General features: G+C 32.8%; 1 protein-coding gene across 2 annotated transcripts in view; it reads right to left on the bottom strand.

The window, feature by feature from the left end:
* LOC128558705 (carbohydrate sulfotransferase 14-like) overlaps positions 1-19,213 on the bottom strand; it is a 90,245-nt gene that overhangs the window by 15,174 nt on the left and 55,858 nt on the right. Inside the window, exon 2 of one of the 2 annotated variants that reach the window (XM_053548844.1) lies at positions 16,171-17,134. The exons of the other annotated variant lie outside the window; for it this stretch is intronic. Within the exon in view, the coding sequence (XP_053404819.1) occupies positions 16,422-17,134 (713 nt within the window). The 3' untranslated portion in view covers positions 16,171-16,421. Of the gene's footprint in view, positions 1-16,170; positions 17,135-19,213 lie in introns of those variants that run through there. 2 annotated transcript variants of the gene reach the window in all.

The raw sequence follows: 19,213 nt of genomic DNA, 5'->3' as shown, positions 1-19,213 counted from the left end.
AAGGAATTTACATTTACTTATATAAAATTGTTTAAATGATTGTAATAGTGTATGTAAATTGTATTCATTTACAAATTTGTGAGAGGTAACACTCCAGGCGTGTAGAAGATCAGTCGTTCTACCCAGTAACATGATGTCACAAATGTTTTAACTTGAGAACCAATCCCACCACCACCCATAGTCAAATGAAAGACATTCAGATTATTATTCTCTCACATCTCTAATTTTCAGTGACAGCTACATGGAAAAAGTAAATGCTGTCAGAAGACCGTTGATATCACATGAAGAGCCAGTCTTCTCAAGATTCTGTATCAAATAAAAATAACAAGGACTGCTAAAAAGACTTTCTATAACTTGCAAATGTGCTGTCTGTGACATAACTGTCTGATCCAGGTAGTTTAGTGTTGACAAGATGACATTTCATCTCTAAAGTAGAGGACACAAGTTTGAAATGCAGTATATTTTTACTTTAAACTAAAATTACCAGAGGGTCATAACGGTCAGATATCGCTCACGTTTTTTCATTGCACTTAAGGACAAGAAGGTCAAAAATCACAATCAAGATCAATAGTTGAAATGTTTTTAAAATTACTTCAAATAAAATTATTTTCAAATCAGGCCAGTAGTTTCATACAAGAAGTTTTCGGTATAGCTGCATGGGTTAATGAACCCCTCCCTCAGGCTGCCATTTTTTTCAATGAATCAAAACTATTTGGAGAATTTGGTGGAGGGTCCCCAAAGAAACATTTATTTAAAATTATTTCTGTCAAAAAGATTTTCAAAGTTCTATATAGGCATATAGGGAAAATAAGCAAAACTGCTTGGGGCTATTTTTTCGCTAAATCAAAATTATTTGAAGAAATATAGTAGAGTGTCACCCAAGGAACACTAGTCTCGTGTTAAATTGTTTTGAAATCAGTTTTTTATATAGCCATAAGTCCAAAAACAGGAACAATAAAGGGTAGAAATTTAACCAAAAAGAAAAAGAAAAAAAAAATCTTACAAGGTACAGACACTGCGAAAAAAAGGGTTAATATGCGGAAGTGTACGGGATCTGGTATATTAACCGAACTACGGGAAAACTTAAATACGGGCGTGTACGGAGCTTGTATATTTAAAAGTCCGTATACTAATACAATACGGATTTCCGTATACTATGAAATACGGAATTCTTAGTATACGATACCACGTATATTATTGAAATACAGGAAATTCTAAAACGGGTTAATCTGATCGTATACAGCACCGTATATGTCTGGTGTACGAGAATACATAAATCCGTATATTACAAAAATACGGGACGTATATACTCCATATATGTTTCATATACAACCCCGTATATTTCCCGTATATTCTGTGTGCTGTCTCATCTACTGTGATGCCTCTGTGTGGTATCACTCACCGCCGCGTCTCTTTTCGGTACTTTTCGCTACAGAAGTACAATTTGGTTTTTACTTTTCTGCTGTTTCCGTGTTTTTCCTCGTGGAATGATTTCATGGCGGCAGAAATATTTTCTCGCTACATTTCAATCCTTTTAAACCCTTTATGCCCCCACATGCTGTAAGTTATCGGGTATATCAGTTTATATACATGATTTGTATTGAGTATATGTACATTATATCGCTCTGCATTGCTCAGTATGCATTTTTGGTGTTTTTGAAATGGATTCGTTCTTAAATATATTCGAACCATGGGTGCATTTTGTATTGGTTAAATTATTACTAGTAGGTTTGATATAATAATTGAATGCTGACATCTGCATTTAAACATTGTTAAGGCTATATATAAAGTATAAATGGTTAAATGTAAGATTTAAGGTCAAATGTAACACAGATATACATGTATGGTCATTTGTTATAAAACAACTTATATGTCTATTTTCAGGCTTTTACAGCCTACTTGTCTACTTGATACACCATCACGGCCTACGAGTAAATGGTTAAACTAGCTGTATGACTTGTTATTCTTTGTTTCAACGGTCTGACAGCATATTCTGGATATACGGGATATGTATAGTTTGTATATTTCGAAAATACAGGGATTAAATTTCCCGTATATTCTTCGTATACAACTTCGTATATTTCCCGTATATGCCGAAAATACGGGATTTAAATAATTTGTATATTCCGAAAATACGGGACATATATGTCCCTTATATGCTTGGTATACAGTATATGCCAGAAAATACGGGACTTGTATTTCTCGTATATTCTTTGTATACAACTCCGTATATGCTGGAAATACGGGATTTAAATAATTTATATATTTCAAAAATACGGGATGCAATCAATATGTGTAGTGAAAATGATATTTCCGGCCATTTTAAAGGTCAAACGTTTTGCATGCTTTCGAACTTGTACGTGTATGTAGATTGAATGCCAATATTTAAAGAAAGAAATGTTTAATACTAATATGACATGAACTGAAGAAAAATCATTCACGGACCAAAACAGGTATAAAATCACACATGAATGAATCCATCATTTCATCTTGCGCGTTTCCAACTTTTTAAACATCTAATCTAAATAGCCGATTAAAAAAAGAAAATATTAATCAATTCATCCCTATTTATTTGTAGTGATAAATACATCCGTGGATCATCGTCATTGTAAAAAACAAATGCAAGTATAAATTAACTCTTTTTTCTGCACATTTCCAACGCTTGTGCATACAATGCAAATATTAATTAATATTTATAGAAATATTGTTTTGTACTGAAAAAAGTATATAAGACATGCATTGATACTTTATTTATGAAATCAATTCAAATAGTTTTACAGACGCAAAATAATCGATATGATGTGTCTGCGTCCAAAGATTCGAACAAACGCCCTTCGTTCGATTTAAAAGAGTACCGTCTGCTACCGACCGAGTAGGTCGTTTTTTTGTGTGTTCTGTTGGCATTAACACTGCGAAAAAAGGGTCAATATACGGGAGTGTACGGTCGCGTATATTTCGAAAATACGGGAGTATACGGGATGTATATTGCAAATATACGGACCTAATATACGATCCCGTATTCGGAACATCTAGTATACGGGAAGTCCGTATATTTATCATGCATATACGGGATCCCGTATACGCCGAATATACATAAATGTATATTTCCCGTATATATGCAATATACGAACTTATAAAAAAAATCCCTAGAAATGGTGTTTATTGGTGTCCTGCTTTAACATAAGTTTCATTTTCATGTATTCGAAGGGTCTTGAGAATTTTTCCCGTATACTTTCCGTATTTTAGAATATACGGAACACGTATACGAGCCTGTATATTCCGAATATACGTAGTATACGGATCCCGTATTTTTGTCATATACGGACTGTGATTGCATCTAATATACAGGGCATATACGGACTTGTATTTTCTAATATACGGGCTTCGGATTTTTTCCGTATACGCATGATATACGTAGTATACGGATCCCGTATTTTTGTCATATACGGACTGTGATTGCATCTAATATACGGGGCATATACGGACTTGTATTTTCTAATATACGGGCTTCGGATTTTTTCCGTATACGCATGATATACTAAGTATATAGGGATCCCGTACTTTTGTCATATACGGTGCATATACGAAACTGTACTTTTTGATATACGGGCTACGGACTAGTCCCGTATATGCATGGTATAAGCAATATACGGATCCCGTACTTTTGTCATATACGGGGAATATACGAAACTGTATTTTTTACTATACGGGCTACGGATTAGTCCCGTATATGCATGGTATACGCGATATACGAATCCCATAATTGTGTGTCATATACCACTGCGAAAAAAGGGTCAATATACGGGAGTGTACGGTCCCGTATATTTCGAAAATGCGGGAGTATACGGGATGTATATTACAAATATACGGACCTAATTTACGATCCCGTATTCGGAACATCTAGTATACGGGAAATCCGTATATTTGTCATGCATATACGGGATCCCGTATACGCCGAATATACATAAATGTATATTTCCCGTATATATGCGATGTAAGAACTTTAAAAAAAATCCCTAGAAATGGTGTTTATTGGTGTCCTGCTTTAACATAAGTTTCATTTTCATGTATTCGAAGGGTCTTGAGACTTTTTTTCCCGTATACTTTCCGTATTTTAGAATATACGGAACACGTATACGAGCCTGTATATTCCGAATATACGTATTATACGGATCCCGTATTTTTGTCATATACGACTGTGATTGCAGCTAATATACGGGACATATACGGACTTGTATTTTCTAATATACGGGCTTCGGATTTTTTCCGTATACGCATGATATACTAAGTATACGGATCCCGTACTTTTGTCATATACGGGACATGTACGAAACTGTACTTTTTGATATACGGGCTACGGACTAATCCCGTATATGCATGGTATACGCAATATTCGGATCCCGTACTTGTGTCATATACGGGGAATATACGAAACTGTATTTTTTACTATACGGGCTACAGACTAATCTCGTATATGCATGGTATACGCAATATACGGATCCCGTACTTGTGTCATATACAGAATGTATTTCCCTTTTTCGGGATTATATAACGGGGATTATATCGCAACCTTTTTAAGCTATTTTTGTTTATACGGGCCCAGGTTGTTTTCCCATTTATGTGAAGTTTAAATGAAAAGACAGAGTATACAGAAATTCTTAAAAACATATTTGTTTGAATGTCACATTTTATAACTGTATTTGTTTTAATCGTATTCGGGAATTCACGAACTTATTTTCTAAAAAAGATTATTAAAAAATAACCAAGATCTTTTCCCGCATGAGCACTTTGATGTAGCAGTATTACAAGATCCATTATTTTTTTCTTTTATGTGAACCCCTGGATCATTGTCGTATATTGGGAAAGGCCAAACACTGAAAAATGACAAAATGAATTTTTCTTACCAGTATACCTACCGGCAAGAAGAGCGGTTTAATGTTAGAAATAAAGGGGCAGGTACAAAGATCCCATGGAAATAATTATTATTGTTATTAATGTTGGAACGATCATGGTTCATGGATTAAAAACTTAACAATTTTATTCAACTTAAATACTTTTTAAATCAGTTTTTCAAACTATTATGAATCATTTTCATTTCTTGTCCAAATGAAAGAAACAGAATTAAAATATGAGTAATCAATAACATCAAGCATTTCTTAATATGAGCCACGCCATGAGAAAACCAACATAGTGGGTTTGCGACCAGCATGGATCCAGACCAGCCTGCGCATTCGCGCAATCTGATCAGGATCCATGCTGTTCGCTAAAAGTTTTTGTAATTGCAATAGACTTTGAAAGCAAACAGCATGGATCCTGAACAGACTGGGCGGATGCACAGGCTGGTCTGAATCCATGCTGGTCGCAAACTCACTATGTTGGTTATCTCATGGCAAGGCTCAATTATGTTCATTTCTAATTGAAAAACTAGCAATTCGCACTACTGTCTGTACATGTTTTCGTTATTCCCATGAATGTTGATTACCGCTATAGGCTTTTCGATTTGCCGTCTGCCAAGAAGAGCAGTGCACCCCTTCTAATGTCTGAAGATGTATTCAAAACGAGCGCTTGTTGGTTCTGTGCTGGAACACGATATGTAAGCAGGTTACAAATGATAAACCCCATGGAAATATTCAGTTTTCTGATCTCAATAAGTACAAGCTTTTATCTGTTGTTGCGAATGTCACTGAGAACGAATGGCTCATCTGGGCTGTCTGTCTGCATCTGTTGATCAAACTAGTAGAAACTTCACACATAAGTATATTCTCCATTTTATTCAACTTAAATACTTTTTAAATCAGTTTTTCAAACTATTATGAATCATTTTCATTTCTTGTCCAAATGAAAGAAACAGAATTAAAATATGAGTAATCAATAACATCAAGCATTTCTTAATATGAGCCACGCCATGAGAAAACCAACATAGTGGGTTTGCGACCAGCATGGATCCAGACCAGCCTGCGCATTCGCGCAATCTGATCAGGATCCATGCTGTTCGCTAAAAGATTTTGTAATTGCAATAGACTTTGAAAGCAAACAGCATGGATCCTGAACAGACTGGGCGGATGCACAGGCTGGTCTGAATCCATGCTGGTCGCAAACTCACTATGTTGGTTATCTCATGGCAAGGCTCAATTATGTTCATTTCTAATTGAAAAACTAGCAATTCGCACTACTGTCTGTACATGTTTTCGTTATTCCCATGAATGTTGATTACCGCTATAGGCTTTTCGATTTGCCGTCTGCCAAGAAGAGCAGTGCACCCCTTCTAATGTCTGAAGATGTATTCAAAACGAGCGCTTGTTGGTTCTGTGCTGGAACACGATATGTAAGCAGGTTACAAATGATAAACCCCATGGAAATATTCAGTTTTCTGATCTCAATAAGTACAAGCTTTTATCTGTTGTTGCGAATGTCACTGAGAACGAATGGCTCATCTGGGCTGTCTGTCTGCATCTGTTGATCAAACTAGTAGAAACTTCACACATAAGTATATTCTCTATCGTGAAAACAAATAGTCGTCCCGTTTTCTGATTCCAGTAAACAACTCTTGTGTCAACCTGGAATAAATATAAAAAAGCATTAAAAGTTATAAAAATGGAATCTTGCAATAGTTATATCTATTAAATGATGTGAAAATTATGACGAATAAAATGACATGTGGGCAGGGATGACGACATCATTTAAGTGTCAGAACGCACCATCATGACTCATTTCGTCGCGAAAAGAAATTAGATATCATTAAATGTGCCTGTTGCTATTTATATATAATTAATACAAGTTATCAACAGTGTTTTATTTGCATATTTTGGGTTATATTACGTTAAAATCTATCTCCCAAATTATATTTAATATAAAATGCATGGTGTTCATAGTGCCGTCACACGTTGTCCGGCCAATCCTCACCTCATTTTGATGGATTGTCTTCAAATTGACATACAGTAATAACATAAGTACGGGAGAGACATTTTTCAAGAGAGATTTCTCCTGTCACAAAACTTCAAAAGCACATAAAGTGCGGTAAAGGGATCTAAATAACACCTCCTCATTTTATTCCTACCAAAATGTCAAAACTACAGCCACGGTATAATTTAAACCAACGCTAGCGTTATCTCAAACTATGCTAAATTAGTGTTCCTCAACCTGTCCGCCATTACGCAATCCTCCGTGTTAGAACTTATTCAAAAAGCACAATAAATCTTTTGTACAGTTTTGATAAAATATATCAGAGTGACATAACAGTCGCGTTGTTAAGCTTTTTAAATTGAATTTTTAACATCTCTTTAAACTTTGTGACTGAACAAGTTTGAGCGATATATTTACCTCTAAACGTTTTAATATTTGGTTAAACAATCTGAAGAGTTTCCAGAATTTCCAATTTCGCGTTCAGTATAATATTCTTAGACAAGTAAAATATTCATCATAAACGTCTCATCTCTTTATGTTCAAATAAATGCATCTCGGTTTTTAATTCAGCAATCCTGTATTAAAGTATCAAAATAGAAAATTTACTGTAAATCTGGATTTAAAATTATCCAAATCTCATAGATTAACCTAACTAAAATATAATAAATGAGCCGTGCCATGAGAAAACCAACATATTGGGTTTGCGACCAGCATGGATCCAGACCAACCAGCGCATCCGCGCAGTCTGGTCAGGATCCATGCTGTTCGCTTTTAAATCCTATTGGAATTGGAGAAACTGTTAGCGAACAGCATGGATTCTGACCAGACTGCGCAGAAGCACAGGCTGGTCAGAATCCATGCTGGTCGCAAAGCCACTAAGTTGATTTTCTCATGGCGCAGCTGAATAATATCAGCGTATCAATATAATTTACATTATTTCATATTAGAGTTGCCGAATATCCGATAATAAATATGTAACAGACTATACATGTCTAATCTGTGGTAAAATGAAAGAAATGGTACTAGTTTGATTGAGTGTTTGAAGATCAAATTTACAGACATACTCGATTTCATTTCTAACAAATGACCACTTTGTTTTCAGAATGACTGGTTTTGCACGAGCGCATGACTATTCGTGCACGTGAACAGGCCTGGCTAGAGCAACACAAAAACGGTAGACATGCAAAGATAAACCTTCCTGCGAGATGTTTATTGTTCTCACAGTTGTTGTTGTTTTTTTTTTTTTTTTTGTTGTTTTTTTTTTCGAAATTAATAGACCCTAGTCAAACCGATTTTAATATTCCTTAATCAATTTTCCTAAAATGCACAGGATATACTTTACGATAAAATTCTACAAATGACATCTACGGAGTAAAATATTGAAAGGAGGTTCGATTAAAAAGCAGAATTATCAGTTCACCAAGGATACCTTTTAAGCTGAAGTTGTCACATTATGAAACTTAAAATAGGAATTTTCGTTTCTATAAACTATTTTAAAATGTCATATATAGAAAAAAGATGGTCGTGGTGGGAATCGAACCCTGACCGCAGCGGAAATAAAGAAGTTTTCCACTGTCGTTACCAGCAATGAAAGGTTTAGTGTTTAATGCGCGTTAAATATACAAATTTTATCGTAAAAATTAGTTAAAACATCTAATTCTCATGTGTTTCCGCAACATTATAGTCTGTCAGTAAACGTAGCATATACACCATTAATTTCCATATATCTTAAAAAAATATAATGCCGTGCCATGAAAAAAACCAACATAGTGGGTTTGCGACAAGCATGGATCGAGACCAGCCTGCGCATCAGGATCCATGCTGTTCGCTTTCAAAGCCTATTGGAATTAGAGAAACTGTTAGCGAACTGCATGGATCCTGAGCAGACTGCGCGGATGCGCAGGTTGGTCTCGATCCATGCTAGTCGAAAATCCACACTATGTTGGTTTTCTCATAGCACGGCTCAATTATATATTTTTGTTCTTGTCGGACGATCTGGAGGCCAGTGCCTTTTTAAGTATTCGTATAAAAATTGCGTTATTTCTTAAATTTATTTTAGCCCCAAGATTAGTTACATTAAATATAAAATAATTTAATTGATTCAGATGTTTAATCACCCTTTAAATTTTATTGTGTATTACAATATTGCCTGGGGATAAGAAATATCCGGTCAGTGTTGTTTCAAGCTGGGTCATAAAAATATGTTAACCCACTTACTACAAGTGATAGGTACTTTTTATAGTTTTATGCTTTTTGCATTGTAATATACATATCACTTTCCTTCTTCCGTCTTTATATCGTCTTTTTTCTTTCTCTCGGAAATTTAGCTTTCATGATTTTTGCACTCATGTCAGAAATCTTATGACAGACGGAGGAATCAGTACAAACTATTACCCAGCCTTAGATTTAACAGTAATAAGATATCGTAATGGACATGTTAATAGAGTTGCATATACTGAGTGAATATTGAACAGTAAAGATCATGGCCCAAATTTTACGAAAACACTTAAGGTATCATATTTTTACTGGGGTAGGGGAAGCGCAATGGTAAATAGATCGAATTCTTAAATGGTGACACCCCCCCCCCCCCCCCCCCGCCATTTTTCTCCTTTTTTATTTTTGGAATCGATAGTGAATGAAATCATGTACGCTTTTTCAAAATTGTTAAAAAAACAATTGGGCAGTTTCAATAAATACAGGCGTCTTTTCGCAAATTTTGGGTGAAACTCGACGTCAGTGTTTTGCGTTCAAAATCGTTTGCGTCCAATATTATGTCTAATTAAACTTGACAAATTATATATCATCGGAGAGATAATTTTAACACAACCAATCTTTGCCGTATTTTTGTTGTATATAGAAACGCTACTTAGAAAACCTGTTGAGTACATCATTTTGCGCCCTGCTGAAAAAAGACGTTTGTGGTCATATTTGAAGATTTTACAGCTGCAAAAATGCAGTAAAACAGAGAAATGAATAAATACCAGTCAATCGGAAATATCGACAACTTTAATTTGTGAAAATGTCATAATGGTCCGTTGAAAATCGATTTAAAACAACAGACAGCAATTACTTATTGTTTGTACATGTATGGTCCTGAATGTAAGTGTTTGTTTTAGATGTATAATATGTAACGCTTTTTAAATATGTTAGATACCATATTCATATTACTAAATATTACTTTTATTTGACAATAAATAAAGTATTATATACATATTCGACTTGTTCCGCATTTAACTTTAATATTAATTTAAACTTTATTCAAGTACATCGTTTAGTAAACCGTTCGCCAGTAAATGCACAAGATAAAATATTATAGTGACCAAAGCTATTAGTTATCGATTCACCCAATCCCCAACCCCCGTGTTACTACAACAACAACACTAAGTACGGAAATCGACAAATTGGATTTATTGTTCTTAGGTAAAGCTCTCCCGCTTTATCGGTTTTAAAGATGTTACTAAAAGTTGGTTATGCAAAAGATCTATAGTATGTATGCATTTTTAGGTCACTATAAAATTCTTATAACTTCCAGATTAATAATCAAATTCTATATAATATAAATTTTTATTATTACCTACATTTTTTGATATAATACTTGAAAAAAATAATACGCATCACAACCGCTTACATAGACTTACAAAGTCTGTAGAGATCAAATAATCTGTAATAGTATTAATTTCTTCATACTGACACTGATATTTTCGCAGAAAACATTTTCTCTCTAGACAGAGGCAAGAGATGTTGTAATTTTTTTCAAAAGTGCCATCTAGAAAAAAGTGGATAAAAAGTCAGATTACCGGTACCCATTTTCTACATATAAAAGATTGTAATTATTAACTTCATTAATGCTTTTCCGAGATTCCAGTTTTGAAATGAATGAATGTGCGTGCCGCCTTATTCAGCTACCTAGCTTCTACGAAATCAACTTCTATCAAGAGTTGTTTTTGTCCTTGCAACTTTAATCTCGTTTAACCCCAATGGTATTCATCAAATGATTTTTGCACGATATTTTTTTTATTTCAAACACTTGCAACATCAAATTTTGGTGACTGACATCCTTGTAGATTATTGGATGAAAGAATGAATGAAATAATAGTTAAATGATGAGTTGTGAGATAAAAGATCAATCGAATGAATGAATGAATGAATGAATGAATGAATGAATGAACTATTTAACGGCTATTCTTAATTTCTTTTTTATATTAAGATTACAAAATGAAACTGACCTTTTTGATGCTTCTGAATTTGTTAAAGCAATAAAACGCAACCCGTGTTTCCGATTAATTGAAATATGGTTTGGTTTGTCACAAAACAAATCAGTTTATTAAAAATCAAAACATATTAAATCAAATAAGTACTTACTCGTGACTTCCTTTCCCTCTGAAATATGCAATATACAGATTATCGCGTGCGGTCACTTGAGCCAGATGTTATCGCCTCGGGGAATGAACGCGCGAAGCGTGTTCTCGACTGATTGGACGGAAGAAATCATGGATTAAATAGCCCACTTAATTTTAATTGGCATTCATCGAGTTTCTGATATTGTCAATTTGCAGGTAGAAAAATGTTAGAAATTGTCAGACTGAATTACCAGACTTAGGGTACATGGGCTATCTATCTGATTTAGTTAATATGCATACAATTATCATCAATTAATGTTGCAGTAAAACTGTTCGGCAGAAATTATATGAACAGTTTATTTTCGTGGAGATGGATAAATCAGTGTAAATGCTTATATCATTTAATTTAATGAAAAGAACTCATTAATCTTTGTCAATAGTTTTCGAGCGTTTTCGTTAATTTCAAGCAATATTTGTATTTTATATAGTTAATCAGTGTCACGCCATCCACGTTACCATGGTTATCATTTCTTTAAAGTAAAGTAATGTGATATTATTGCTACCTGTTTTATCTTTATGAATTTTAATTATTTTCTCTTAAAGTATTTACATGTATTTTCTAGTACGCTTGTGACAGGTAATGTGTCTTTTTGTCTAGAATATTTTAAATAATTGGCTTTTTTTACAACGGGTGAATATGGTAACTTTTAATAAATGGACCTTAAATATCACGGTGCGTTTGGTTTGACAAATAAGTGGAAAGTTTGCAAATAAAATTTAGGGGAAATGGTATGGCCAAAAAAAGAAACCCAATACCCTGATATTGGCAGCTAAACGCTTTGCCGCTCAGCTACCTGCACTTGCTACAGTATTTTTTTATTATATTTTTTTTTTATTTAACGTCGCACCGACACAATTATAGGTAATATGGCGATTTTTCAGCTTTGATGGTGGAGGAAGACCCCAGGTGCCCCTCCGTGCATTATTTCATCACGAGCAGGCACCTGGGTAGAACCACCGACCTTCCGTAAGCAAGCCGGGTGGTTTCCTCACATGAAGAATTCAACGCCCCGAGTGACGCTCGAATCCACATCGATGAGGGGCAAGTGATTTGAAGTCAGCGACCTTAACCACTCGGCCACCATGCTACAGTATAATATCAACTAAGAATTATATATGTAATATTTGCAACGCTATTTATGTTTAGACATTGAAAATAAATTCACGGAAATATATGAAATATTCACATGTGCTAGGTCAATACTAAAGGACACTACACCACGAGAAATAAAATAGTCTTGGAACAGTGAATACTACGGTGGAATAGAGGGAACATAGGAAACATTTTATTTATCACGTGCGCACGTGTTAGCACCACAGTCGCACATGTTAGATACCACGTGCGAATGTGTTGATAAACACGTGCGCACGTAATAACTATCTTAGCTAACACGTGATAGCTATCACATACGCACGCGGTAGCTAACACGTGCGCACAGAAAAAATAAAATATTTCCTATTTCTTCGTTATGCCACCGTACTATACTAGAACATCTTACTTCGAAACAAAAGTCAACGGATATGAAAATATATTTTGCTTAATATTTATAATTAAGTAACAGCTGAAAATGAACATTGAACAAAAAGGTATAAAATACATATTTTATAGCTCTTTGAATTATATTAAACTGAATGATTTCGGTTCATTATGTGCTTTCTTTATTACCAAATGTTATGTTATCTACATGCTTGTTTAAAGGTCCGACCTACCCGGAGTGGGTCTCCGTGGCCGAGTGGTTTAGATGGTTTAGATCGATGACTTCAAACCAGTTGCCCAACACCGATGCGGGGTCAAGACTCACGCAGAGTGTTGCATTCTCCATGTGAGGAAGACATTAAGCAGGTGCTCGCTCGTGATGAAATAATGCACGTTAGGGCACCTGGGGTATTCCTCCACCAAGAAAACTGGAAAGTCGCTTAAGGACCTATAAGTGTGTCAGCGCAACGTTAATCCCAACAAAATCACAAAAAAGCCGGCCTACTCGGTCGGTAGCAGACGATACGTGTAGGTTACTAACCGAGTAGGAGGTGTTCATGAAATGAAAATACCCGCGCTCGTGCGAATCGTGACACCGAGAGCCTGAAGCGCTCGAGGTGTTACCACACGAGCGCGGGTATTTTCATTTCATGAACACCGATCTAAGAGGTAAGTAACTGACTTACACAACGTCATTTTAATTTGTTAGTTTTTATTTATTTTTTCATTTATTTATAAGTCTTTCCTCCTCCCAGTCAGAAAATAAATTATATTGGGAATTACTTTAACCTCAGCAGGTAAATTGAAATACGTAAAATGATATTAAAAACGTTTATGAAAGTTCTGCTAATTCGCCAGTGTAAATGCATTTTTGTTCACCAATTATTTGTTGGGAGTGTTTTTAATGCACAACTTCACACTTCGGTTGCATGTTTATAAAACATTTATCACGATAAACTTAGTTTCAGACTCTGCATTTACAGTTTCGTCGTGGTCGTTATCATTATCATCATCATCATCATTATCATCATCATCATCATCTAACAACAATAAGTAAAATGATTATCTTCTTCTTCTACTCCTCCCTGTTAAGTACTAAGCCGTGAATGTATCTTGTAGATGAAAACATGACGATCGTGATCCAAAGGTCAAAATATACAATCTTTAAAAATGAAGTATACATTTGTAAATGTTACTTGACGAAGGTATTGTCTATTTTCTATAAGTACTGACCTGGCACTCATTAATTTTCACCAGTATTTCGGGGGTTTCCATTATTTTACGAAATATTTGTATTCTAAAATAACCAATATAAATAGCCAATGGCATGGTGGCATAGTGGTAGCTTTCTGACTGCCACGCACGATACCACGAGTTCAAAATCACCTCAGGCCATTTTTTAAATTCAATGTAATGTTGTTATTGATGTTACTTTTACATTATCTGTGTAACATATTTCACGAAATCTGATTGTCTTCTCTTGTAGATCTAGTATTCATTTTCAGGAAACGCTGGTGAGAAATACTTTGTCTTTCTATCTAAGATATTTTTAAATATGTTTTATTCAATATTTTCCATAACGTTTATAAATAGACCATAAGGTTTGATCAGACAAGTATGGCAATATTTCTACCGATAAAATTTGGGGTACGTACACAGGAGTTGAATCATAAATACAGTTAAGCAGCTAAACGTTTTGTCCACACAGCTATTTGCACATGTGACATTGTAAAAATTATACAGTAAAGAAATATTTATATCGCTATTTAACTTCAGACACCAAAAATTAATTAACGGGAAATATAGGGAATATTCTTGAGTGTCAGATCATTCATTACAGACAATAACATGACATTAATTAAATAAAAATTACATTTTAGCTCATCTAACATTCTTTTCACGTGCTCAGGTATGGTATAATATAATTACATTACCACCTTGGATTAATAACTTCCTAGTAGCAAAACCTTTATTATATCCAGCTTGATCATCCCTACTCTCAGCATCATCAGAAGTATCTAAAGAGATAAATTCATTTGTTCCAGTTGATTCTTCATAATCTTTAGACAATTCAACCAAACTCTTTACATTTACTACCTTATATAAATTATTACAATCATATACAATTTTTCCATTTTGTTTAACCACTAACTGATCAATTAATGAAGCTGCATTATTAATTAAAGCAAACTGATCTCCATCAGCATAATCATTACCATCAGCAAGCTTATTTACTTTAAAACTTACTTCAAAATAACCATTAAACCAATCAAAATATGAGCTTCTATCATTAATTGTAAAGTGTTATCCGTTTCTTTTGTTGCTTAACATTATTTCCCAAGACAGATATTAAAGCTATATCTAATTGAATAGGAGTTAGTTCGTATCTTTCACAATATTGTTTTGTTCTAAACATGTATATATTATTTTATTTTTTTATAAATTAATCTGTTAATACGTTTTAGTCGAGCTAAAGTCCCAGATCCTGACATTATTCTATTTATTCTCATATTAATATCCTGCTCATTATTTTTACTGTTATTCTTTTCTTGTAATTCCTTAGCAATTAAATTACCAACTGCCGGAGATGGTTTCTTTTTAAATTTTTTAACAATTTTATCAGCAGCTAAATTTCCAACTTCAGTTCCAACCTTTTTTGTTCCACTTTCTAGCGCGGCTTTTCCTGTTGTTTCTAATGTTGTTTTTTTTCCAGCTGTGCTAATTGAAGGTGCAACTCCACTTGAAAATAATTTTGTTAAAGTGTCAAAGATATCTGTGCCGCGTATAATTTCTTCTCCTGTGTGAGCATCAACATAAATAAATATTGCTTTATTTTTGTCATAAACTTTCTTGTACATTATATAAAATTAAAATTTATTAATTATTTAATTATTCAAGAAATTAATTTCTTTTAAAATTAGTGTAAATCTTGTTTCGACTCCATCAAAAATTAATTATTCTACCAAATACATCTGTAATATATATTCTTATTGAATTTATAATATATTTATTAATTTCAGAATATCTAACTCTGTTTGGTTCTATTGTAAATGGATAAGCTCTTGTTAAATCTGCAGTACTTAAAGCATAGATAATATCACTAAAATTACCATCAACAAGTGAATTATCAATAAGATCACAATGAATGTAAATTGTATCCACAGAGTTAGTTATAGTTGGTGTTGTAGTTTCCCATTCAGTATTTCTCAATGTTTTTTTCTCAGATCCAAGCAATGTATGAAAATTTGACATTCTTAAATCCAAAATAAAATTATCATGATTTGAAATCAAGACCTTAAAACTACTTAAATCAAATTCCAAACTTATTGGAGCAATGTCTGATTTATCAAATTCATAATCACCATTACTTATTAATGTTTCCCTTATATAATTATTAATATCAGTGTAATCTTTCCATTCTTTACCATTATTATAACGAGTTCTTTTATTGTCATATTCATCACTAATATTATGCCAAGAAGAAGTCATAGTGTTAATACTATCCAAACCAACAACATAAGTTTTATTTTTATCTAAAATTAAAGAACGGCTAAATCTGATTGTAAAATCACTCGGAGTACTTTTATTATCATCTTTAACTGTTTCAGAACTTAATACTATTTTTTGTTCCATTTATATATTCAAGAAAAATATTTTTTATATAACATTTCATGTTGTTCTGGTAACAATTTATTCATTTTTGATAATTGGTCTACTACCCTAATACCTTCATTTTTTAGTTCTTCATTATTATTTCCAGCATCAATTGAACCACAAATTAACTCCAAGTCATTAACCAATTCTTCTGGATTACATGGACAAACGTCATAACCTTGTCCCCTAATTACTTTTTTAAATTTCATAGATCTTTTATTGATAGGTAATCCTGATTTTTCTGTTAATTCTTTGAATATTTTTCTCGAATGAATTGAATGCTTTTTATTATTGTTATATCTTTTATTAATCAAATCAATCAAATCATTATCTACCTTAGTGTTAATTACTTCTTTTCCAGTTATTCTATCCTTAGCAATTAATTTGTTTTGACTATAAAGTTTATTTAAGTTAATAATTAAATTACCATATTGTCCATTTGGTGAAACTTTATATGGATTATGATGTTTTATTCCCTGTCCATATGTAGAAGCCATACCAAGAATATGAATTAACCGACCTTTGTACTTTAACAGTTCATCTTGATCATGTTTTAATTCTTCTGCTTCTTTTTGTTTATTTGGATCTTTCGATCTTGATTTGCCAGCTATTGGACCATTTAATTTTTTGATATCCGTAGTAACATCATCTATTGCATCTTGAAGTTTGTCTTTATCTATTTTATCAGGATCAAGTTCATCTGCAGTAAAAAAATCAAACATTTCAGACGGTTTGTAATAACCATATTCTTCTAAAACATCATTATCCAGAACTGTTGGTATTTTCTTTTCTTTTGGTCTTGCCCCCAATTCTTTTTCTAGTTTTTTAATCTTTTCTTTAGATATAAATCTAATAGATCCGTCTGCCCTATATGTTGGCATATAGTTTTCTTCTAATTCACTAATTTCTTTTTTTGATAATTTATTAATCTCTTCTTCCGTCATTATTATTTCTGGTGGTAGTGGTTTTACAGCTATTTCCATCTTTTCTCTTTCGTAATCTTGTAATTCTCTAGATACCGGTTCCTCAGTTATTCCCATCTTTTTTCTTCCATAATCTTCTAATTTCTTAAGTTTATCTTCAGAAACCTCAACAGGTTCATCTGATTTATCTCCCCAATCTACTGAATGAAAATAAGGAGTCGATTTTAAAGCTTGTTGTTTTCTAGATTCTTCTTGCATTCCTTTAGTTAATTTAGTAATACCCTGTGTCAGATCTTCTGATATACTTTTTGGAAGTAACGCTAATTGCTCCTTAATTCCAGGTAATGCTTTTAACTGACTTGATAATTGTCCTTTTTGACGTTTTATTCCTTCAATAATTGGTTTAATAATTTCAGTGTACATATCCCGATTTGTAGCTTTTCTTATTTTTTCTTTCATTATTTCTTCTCTAAGAGCTCTCATCTTTCGCCCAACTAAGTTTTTTTTATTCTTATTTCATTAAGTTTTGATTGCATTTATATAATAATGTAAGATAATGTAAGATAATGTAATATTATATATAAATGGAAATTCCAAATTATGATACAAAAAGTGATAAATCTAATAACTTTAAACAAATTAAGCAATATCCTTTTATGCCGAATTCATGTTTTAGAATGTTAATATGTGGATCTTCTGGATCTGGAAAAACAAATACACTATTGCATATACTTCGAAAACCTCTTATATATTATGATAAATTATACCTGTATGCTAAAAACCTAGAACAGTCTAAATATCAGAATTTAATAAATGATTTAAGCAAAACGAATCAAAGTAGATCCAAATGAAATACTTGAATATTCAGCTGATCCCAACCAAATTGAACCTTGTGAAAATCTTGAATCAGAAAAACAAAAAGTAGTAATATTTGATGATTTTGTCTGTGAAGATAAAAAAGTTCAAAATGAAATAACAAAATACTTTATTCAAGGGCGTCACAAAAACTGTTGTGTTATTTACTTAAGTCCGTCTTACTATAAAGCACCAAAAGATATTCGGATTAATTGTTCACATTATATTTTATTTGAAAGTCCAAGTAAAAGAGAAAATGATATGGTTTGTAATGAACAAAATATTAACCCTAACTCTTTTGCTAATGCAACAAAACAAAAATATGATTTCTTATATGTTGACAAACCAAGGAAGCTTTTAAGAAAAAACTTTACTGGTAATATATAATAATTATATAATGGGAGTTTTTAATGATGTAAAACAAATTAATCAACCTGACAGTATAAGCAAAGTTAAATTTGATATTGATTTAAGTGATTATGGTACTAAAAACAATTCAAAAAACTTAAAAAGGAAACAAAATCGTATCTTCACAAAAATAAGGAACTTGATAACACAATGAACAGAGCATTAGATATGGGAGGTAATGAAATAATCAACCTAGGAGATCCGGATAAACCCAACGATGCAGTTTCAAGACGACTTGTGTTTAAAAAATTTCAAAGTGTAATAGACGACTATAATCTTGAAGATATCAAAAGTATAAAACAAACACTAGAAACAGAAGTAAAGAATATTGAAGAAATAACACAAGATTTTAAAAAGAGTGAATTATTAATAATTCAATTACAAGGTAAAATTGAAGAAGAAATGAAAGCTATGGTTGATTCTATTAAAGAACTTGAAGAGAAATCTGATTTGACAGATGACAACATAAAAGAAGTATTTAAAACAAATTTTGAAAAGTTATACACTCAAGTTCAAGAATAAAAAAATAGTATGATTAAACACGAAGAACTAAAAGACAAGATTATTGAAACTGAGAAAAAGTTACAAAATAT

Source organism: Mercenaria mercenaria, chromosome 7 (assembly GCF_021730395.1).
Source record: "Mercenaria mercenaria strain notata chromosome 7, MADL_Memer_1, whole genome shotgun sequence".
Lineage (NCBI taxonomy): Eukaryota > Metazoa > Mollusca > Bivalvia > Venerida > Veneridae > Mercenaria > Mercenaria mercenaria.
Note: the sequence above shows the minus strand (reverse complement) of the source record. Positions and strands in the feature narration are given on the sequence as shown.